Raw genomic sequence first — 8,490 nt, forward strand, 5'->3', positions numbered from 1 at the left:
CATTTGCGTTTCAACCGGTTAAACAGAAAATTTGGGTGAAATGGAAAGACTGGTTTCAAAACACGAACACTTGATTGTAGGAACCTTTGCTTCTTTAGTTTACTATACACGCACGGAGTTGCTTTCCGCAATTCATAGCGTGTAATGTAGTTGTGTTGGTGGTAATAAACAAAATCAACTGAGGCAAATAATAATAATAAACACCTGCTGAAAAGGAGTCGTAACGTGTGATGCATGTCATTATTTTACGCTTCTCGTGCCTGTTTTAGCTCTAAAAAGTTTCTGATACAACTCGTCTCTAGGTTTCGTTATTTTAGCGGGAAAAGATTTCATACTAAAAATGAAACTGACACTTGTATGGGAGTGTTCTTACTTTTGAGAACCTGCATATTAATGTTGAATGGCTCAATTCAGTAAACAATTTTGTGAATGCAAATGTTTAAGCAAGTGTATTTCCAGCGTATTTGAAAGACGGTCCACGAGACAAAATTTAAAACTACAAATGGAAATCACCTGTAACAAATACTACATTTTGGTGCTGAAAAAAAAAATCTGCCTACCGAGTGTTTACCTTCTGGTTGATCAAAACTAATTTTGCTGCTAGGGTTTATTTTCGCCTCGATTAAAAATTAATTCAAAGCCAAATCCTGTTTGCGTTGTTCACTCTATTTATTAAAAGAAGAAAGAAGAGATGCTGACATTCTTTTTCCGGTTTTAGCTAAATTAAAATTTAAAGATTGTTTTAACTTTTTATAAAAATGCAAATATAGATTGAAACTGAAGTCATGAGTGGAAGACAAAAAGTCATGAAAAGGTGAATGCATTACAAAAACAAAAGGATTCTAGAAACATAGCTGAATTACACTCTTTTTAACTCTCAATTTGTCTTTGAATATGCAAGAGGATTTAGGTTGACATGGAAACGTCATTTAGTCTATTGGCTTAGGTATTTTCAGTAAATTTTACCCAATAGGTCACTTTTATTTACGAACGTGGCAATAAAACAATAACTCCAATGATAAGGATTTGAGAAGACAATTTGGTCCAGCAGAGCAGGTGTGAGGAGTGGAAGATGTTGTTCAAAAAACCGCTTCTTCGGATACTTGGTTTTGCTGTCTTTGCCTTCGTTGTTCCTTGGCTGTTTGTACTGGTAGAGCAATCGGAGGACGATACCATTGAAACAAAATACCAACTTTTACTATCTCTGTACGATTCCATGGCATCTAAATACAACATGACCGTCGAGGAGTTTAATAACTTTTCGTTGGCGGCATATGAAGCCTTGAGCATTCCTAGGCAAAAATGGACTTATTTTGCTGCATTGGATTTCCTCTTCCAAGCTATAACTACTATAGGTAAGGCACCAACCACAATAACAGTTGTTTTTCTAAGGATAGAAATGGGCTTCAAATTTTGCAAACCTTAAAATGTTTGATGAATTCGTCTTATTCTCAAGGGCGGTTATCCACAACATTGCCATCGTTTCCTTTTCCCATGGCCACTTAGAAGGCTAGGGGACTAGGACAGGAAGTTATACATCAACCACAACAACATTGTTAATTAATTTTCATTGTAAAGCTTCTTCTTTATTCCCAAAGTCGGAAGAACGAAATGATGGTGATCTTGTAGTCATTGTGGATTTAAAAATTGGATGTAAAAGCCAAAAATAAGAAATGGATTAGTCATACCCGATAACTGCCTTTTATAACCCGGTTAGGTTATTGTTTGAAAATGAAATATTTCCCAGGGCCCGGTTGTTCAAAAGCCGATTAAAGCTAATCCCCGATTAAAAGTTAACCGAGGTCTTCATTTCGCTTTTTAAAAATGTCTTAAATAGCAAATTTTAAGCTACAGACAAAGAAAAGGCTAAGTCAAAACTGAAGGACAAAGATCTTTTCCAAAAATCTTCATTGATTAGTAATCAAACTCGAATTAAAGTTTAGGTCAGTCCGGGATTAGCTTAATCGGACTTTGAACAACCGGGCTTAGAGCTTTAATGTTCTGTTCACACGAAGTCTCGTTGAAAGCTCAGACCTTGAAAGGGGTCTCTAAAGTGGAACATTTTGGAAAAGTCAACTTTTAAAAACACATCTGCGTGGACAGCGTGAAAACGCAAATTTTCGAATAAGCATATGCTTACATCTATGTGTCTGGTCAAGTCAAACACTTTTGAAAACAAGTAGTCATATGATAAACCAGGTTTCAAGTTTAAAGGTTTCTGTACGCTTGTAATGTTTTCGTGTGGAAACGCGCGCGCTTTACTGTGGAAAAGTCAAAAAACGAGTGACGGCCACGGAATAATTACAAGCACATAAATACAAGTTGTCTAGTTTACTATATTTACTTAAAAAGCGACTGAATTACAACAGGTAAGATCTAAAACAGTGACATTAATTCTTTGTGTTTTCTTGTAGTTTTCTCTGTACCACGTGACGTGTTTTCTCCAATACGAAAGCGCAGAAATTAATCACCGGGTTACAAATCTTGTTGTTATACCTCCCGACTCAAATACGTTTTCCAATTGTAGGAGAGCTTGTCACGTGCCATGGGTTAAAACTCACCAACTCCCTAGGGAAACAACAACTTGAACTTCCGACTCGCACGATTTTTGTGCCAGCCCACGTAAAGAAAATAACTTTTTTGCAGTCATGGCAACTAAATGCTTTAAAAAAAAAATGAAGAAGAAATTCAACAGCTTCTTTTTCGGGACAAACACTCGAAGTCTACTGACAAGGCCATCAACAATACAGTGAAAACGTAGAAAGACTTCTGCAAATAGCAAAATTTGGACGAAAGCTTTCAAGATTTTTAATAAAGTCGTAAGGTAACACCCGTATACAATTTCTTCTATTTCTGAGTTGGGAGGTATAACAAAACACTTAATGACTGGCCCCACGGGAAACAGTGAGTTTTGTTTCGCTTCGGGGAACATTGAGGGTCGAGGGGAACAAAACTTACTGTTTTCCTTGGGCCAGTCATTAAGTACCTAATATCATCCAGTAAGGATATTCAAAAAGCAACACACAAGAAACATGAATAACACAACCGTAGCCATAAAATGGTAAAGGTATGTAACAGAAGACATAATTTTAAGAGGGTTAAACTGACAAACTGGAAAACTTATGGCCCTCTAAAATGCAAAAATATTTATTAAATCAAACTCAAAAACCTACACTTACTATATAGCTTTATAGCCATTTGGAGGAGACAGTCAAGCAAAAAGTTATAGTAAAAAGCTTATAAAAATATTTATCAGCGGAAAGTGATTGATGGAAATTAATAATAAACGACAAATTATACGGTTATAAATAACACCTTATACCTCTAAAGAGCTCCTTTTTAAAAGAACAGAGAAGGATGTTGAAACCTGAAGAAAAAAAAACTAAAACATTCAATCCATAATAGATTCGTGTCGACTATATTTTAAAAACGAAGCAGCACTATTTAGATTCGTCGGACCAGATAAATACTCCAGGAGTTCGTTAAAGTTTTTGACACAAAAAGTACATTGACCTTAACATTTACCGAACAGTTTACATCTTTAAGTATTTACTTCATCCTAAACAAATCACCACTGCCTTTATCGCACCTCCCCAAAAAAAGCCTGCGGAAAAAGGTATGGTCTTTGAAATAAAGCCAAGGTTTGTATAAAGTTTAAGGTATTCTTCCTTTTTGCAGGTGGAACACAGCTGAAGATTTTTAAAACCGTTTTTAGGTCCGTGCACGTTTTGGTCATTCAATATTTTTGGTTTCTTTTCCTAGATAAAGAACAGAAAACAGTAAAATCGATACCTTCTTTTGTTTTCCTTTCGTAAGTATCTCAAACGATCAAACTGTTTTGGTTTCCAACATATCCTTTTCTACATTTTCATAATTTTGCACTGTAAAAAACTGTTTGTGTCCATGGAAAACGTCCAAATATCCTAAATTTACTAGAAAATCAAAAGACAATTTCTCCTTTGGCAAATGCAGGAGTCATTCAACGAAAATCGAAAAAACGGAAGTCAATTTTCGTTTTTCTTTTTGTCGTTTTGTGTGTAAACGAAAACGAAAAACGAAAAAACGGAAGTCAACTTCCGTTTTTCCTTTTGTCGTGTTGTATGAAAACAAAAACGAAACTCGAAAAACGGAAGTCAGCTTCCGTTTTTCCTTTTGTAGTTTTGTTTGTAAACGAAAACGAAAAACGAAAAAACGGAAGTCAACTTCCGTTTTCCCTTTTGTCGTGTTGTATAAAAACGAAAACGAAACTCGAAAAACGGAAGTCAGCTTTCGTTTTTCCTTTTGTCGTTTGTGTGTAAACAAAAACGAAAAAGGAAAACGGAAGTCGACTTTCGTTTTTCCTTTTCTCGTTTTGTATGTAAACAATATACAGCTACTAAGAACGCGGACGACTTGGGACGATTTGAGTGTGGCGGACCAAAGGAGTCTGGCTCTAATCCAGGATTGGCCAATGTAGTGCTTTGATTGGCATTTTGGTTGTCTAAAATTTGGCTCAAGCCCGCTAAACTGCATCTTGTTTCATGCAACATGGTCGGGTTCAACGTGTACAGTAACAGGACATACATTCTTTGGCGCGGTCAGCAAAGAGTACACTTCACAGAAGATGACATAACAGCTGATAGAATATCAGCAGTTTTTAGGGTGAGTGGTGTATTTTTGAGTTACCTTCATTGTCAAATCATCTCCTTGAATGTTGCTGGCTTACTTTGGAAGTGACATTAACCTTACGTACGCTTATGCTGTTACTTGGGTATTACGATTCTATTTAAAAACCGAAAGGGGGTTTTCCTCGGTCATAAAGGATTTGGTTACAAAATTCTGTAACATTCAAGCCCCATTTAAAGAGGTAACTGCAAATAAATCGAGGATTTAGTTTTTGGTAAAGAGAAATTGTCTTTTGATATTCTAGTAAATTTAGGACATTTGGGCGTTTTCCATGGACACAAACAATTGTTTACAGTGCAAAATTATGAAAATGTAGAAAAGGATATGTTGGAATCCAAAACAGTTTGATCGTTTGAGATACTTAAGAAAGGAAAACAAAATAAGGTATCGATTTTACTGTTTTCTGTTCTTTATCTAGAAAAAGTAAACCAAAAATATTGAATGGCCGAAACGTGCACAGACCTTTTTAGATAGCAAATAATGCTTGGCTTCCTAAAAAAACTATTAGCACGCGTCAGAAAAAATTGAATTTATGTGCAATCACTGGCGACATTAGTAACTTGTCAACCAGCAACTTTATTAAAATCACAAAAAAAAACCAGGTGTACATACGTTCTTCTTAATTTAAATAATCTATTTTCTAAAAATTCGCCCCAAATTCTAAAATTCTACGATATTACTATCTACAACGAACAAAGACAAATGTATATTTGTTATACATATAACAACAAGAAGAGGAAAAGATACTAGGATGGCGAAGAAACCTTTAAAAAATTCACAAGTCTTAAGGGGTTGTAGGCTTCCTCCTTAAATTAAGCTGAATAAAGTAAATATCACCTGACAGGTTTTTGACGTTCAAGGATATGTGATTAATAAAGAGGTTTTAAAAAATAACTTTCGACATACAGGTAAACGATTAAACTAATCTAGTCAGGTTATCCGACAATCAGCGGAAACGAAAGATTGCTGCTCTTGGCTGCTTAAAATAATAGTTGAAAGTTATTATAATCACGTCTGAACAAAAACAATATATGCACGCTATCTGACTACCGGTGGAAGTCGCGAGAGATTGCTATCCATTGTTCAGTTGGTGGAAAGCATTTTCCAGGTAAATAGAACACCTTACAATAACCATGATGTGTTAGCTCTTTACATCACGTAAGCTAAAACACACCATTCCAACCTTTTTTAATTTATACATTTCCATCACTGAAAATTTAAAGTTCGCCGTGGAGGAGAACTTAAAATCTTTTCCGCTGCTTTAAAGAAGCTCAATGTAAGACTTCAGGTAACCTCTAAAATAAACGTAGTACCCTGCATTCAATGAATTTCATATAATTTTCTTATGATTTTTACATTACCAAACACTGTATTTTTTAGTGCCACTTAAACTGAAAGGGAATCCTGTCGTTCAAGACAATAAAAAGCAAGTCATCTGGTCACAATGTCGAAAATATCTGGATCATTGTGCGGTCCCACCAGCACTTTGTATTACCCTGCGTTACAGCAATTCTCAACAACTATCTACATCTTTGCCTGCGTTATTAACGTGATGACTTCAATTTTATCAGTTCTGGGAAACGTTCTCATCCTTTCCGCTCTACACAAGTGCCAAACTCTTCATTCTCCATCAAAAGCTCTCCTTTGCAGTTTGGCTTTGACGGATCTCGTCGTTGGATTTGTTGTTCTTCCTCTGTTTATAACTTATTATTTGACAATCATTTTGGAAATGCCGACATATTACTGTGCAATAGGTGTCTTATACGGGCGGACATCATCTTTTGTAGCTGCGGCGTCGCTTTTTACGATAGTGACAATTGCCATCGATCGATTTCTCGCCTTTCATCTACGCTTGAGATACCAAGAGGTCGTCACATTCAGACGAGCTGTTTCCATTTTGGTTTCGGAATGGATCTTCGCATCACTTTGGGCTGGATCATGGTTTTTGAGTGCAAGAGTGAATATAATCTGTGGTGCAATCGGATTGTTCATCTGTTGTCTGGTTGCACTTCTTTCTTATCTTAGCATTCAGCGTGGTTTTCGCCATCACGTTGCACAAATTCGTCAACAAGCTAACGTCAGTGAACCTGCTAGTATTAATGTGCATCGGTACAGGAGAACTGTGACCAACATGCTGTGGATCTGTGGGTTTTTCCTCATCTGTTACATTCCATTTTTACTATCGTTGGTTGCGATATTAGTCGCTGGACTCACCAACTCTACTCGCTTTGCAGTGCAATTAAGCGCCACTGCGGTTTATTTCAATTCTTCTTTAAATCCATTCCTATACTGCTGGAGAATTAATGAACTTAAAGAAAAAGTTTTTTCAAATCTAAGTACACTCCGCAATTTTTTTCGTCACGTGTGACGCTAAAAATCAACAAAATATCACTTCCTTGTTTTAATGTGATCCAAGTAAAAAGGAAGCTCCAACTATAGTAATTGTTTTCAATAATGGACTCAGGCAAAATTAAACAATAAAATGTCTTAAAATTGACCAAATGTGATATATTGTGATATAAAAATGTCAAATTAAAAAAAAGGCAAAACTAAACAATAAAATGTAATATATTGACCAAATGTGAATCTCATTACAAACCAAAGAAACAGATGCTGTCAAATTTACATTGGATAATGCGAATTACAACTTCGCAAGGTAAAAGGCTGCATGCTAATTTTGCCGGCCAAATTGTTTTTATAAGAGTAATTGCCAATTCAGAGCAGCTATAGACCCGCATTTTTTTTTCTTTTTATTGTTCCCCTTTCCACTTCCTTTTGTAGAAGATGGACGGATAGTTTGCAGAAATGAAACATGTTATGAGCGCTTATTACAACGGCTAAACGTTTCTTGATGGAGGTTTTCGGTGTTTTACGAAAATAATTAGAAAAGTTTTGCACAGTGCCATATATTAATTATACTTGCACCACTGTCATACTCTTTTCAAAAATCAGCGAGGATAAATAGAGTTTGAGTGGGAAAATTTATAAATAATTAATGTTGGGGCTGTGCGGAAATCTTGCCCCTGAACAAATATCCGCTCTATATGTGTACACCATCCAAACTACGACATGGAATCCGAAATGGCGGTGCACGGCAAATTTAAAAGAGACTAAAGGTGAAAATAAAATAAAATGTTTAGAACACAAGAAGTCTATCTCCACTTTTTAAAATAAGCTTAGAAATTCCGTACGTCATGCTTCAAGAAAGGAGTTACACCACCCTGGTGTAATTCATAGTTCCTGCCTGACGTTAAGGTTGAGTCTTTTTTGTTTGTATGAACTTGTCCTGAGCCTGTCCATCTACATTCACTAATTCCTAATATTTGCAGCCAGTTCTTTCTTATATCTTTCATCTCCGTCTTCCATGTCCTACATCTACCCGGCATTCAGGTGAAACCCAACTCTGATCTTCGTTTCAGCATCTATCAATTACGGAGTTTTGAGTTTTGATAGTGGCCTTGGGATAAATAGCGGCCATTCAATTGTCTTCTGGTGTGCCTTTCTTGAATAATGAAATCAGCAAGACACTTGTTGTTTTTTTTATCGAACAATTATTCTACTCACGCTTGTTAGATTTTGGCTGATCATAGCCAACTCGGCGGTACGTGCCTTGTTATGCAAATAAGCCTCAAGTATTTAAACAATCGCCTCTCAATCAAGCGCGGACCGCCTAAAGAATCATGATGTGTCAAGAGTGTGGACAAGCCTGCAGAATTGTAAGTCGTACATTTCCTGCGGTCGCTTGCTATAGTTCTTCATAACAATTTCAGTTTTCAAACAATATTGTACTTTATCTTTCAGTTTCACTGTTGCTGTTAAGAGCAA

At 36.1% G+C, this 8,490-nt stretch overlaps 1 protein-coding gene across 3 annotated transcripts; it reads left to right on the plus strand.

The window, feature by feature from the left end:
• Window positions 1-1,090: 1,090 nt before the first annotated feature.
• On the plus strand, window positions 1,091-8,003 carry LOC146472637 (melanocortin receptor 5-like). 3 transcript variants are annotated; one of them, XM_085119390.1, is made up of 2 exons: window positions 1,091-1,355; window positions 6,046-8,003. In XM_085119390.1, the coding sequence occupies exon 2, from the start codon at window positions 6,110-6,112 to the stop codon at window positions 7,031-7,033; it is 924 nt and encodes a 307-aa protein (XP_084975516.1). In that variant the 5' UTR covers window positions 1,091-1,355; window positions 6,046-6,109; the 3' UTR covers window positions 7,034-8,003. The 3 variants fall into 3 exon arrangements, with proteins under 3 accessions (XP_084975516.1, XP_084975515.1, XP_084975517.1); XM_085119389.1 differs by lacking the exon at window positions 1,091-1,355 and adding an exon at window positions 5,612-5,953; XM_085119391.1 differs by lacking the exon at window positions 1,091-1,355 and adding an exon at window positions 5,612-5,773.
• Window positions 8,004-8,490: the final 487 nt, after the last annotated feature.

The sequence above is a fragment of the Pavona decussata genome, unplaced genomic scaffold, assembly GCF_977016875.1.
Source record: "Pavona decussata unplaced genomic scaffold, jaPavDecu1.1 SCAFFOLD_98, whole genome shotgun sequence".
NCBI classification, from domain to species: Eukaryota; Metazoa; Cnidaria; class Anthozoa; order Scleractinia; family Agariciidae; genus Pavona; species Pavona decussata.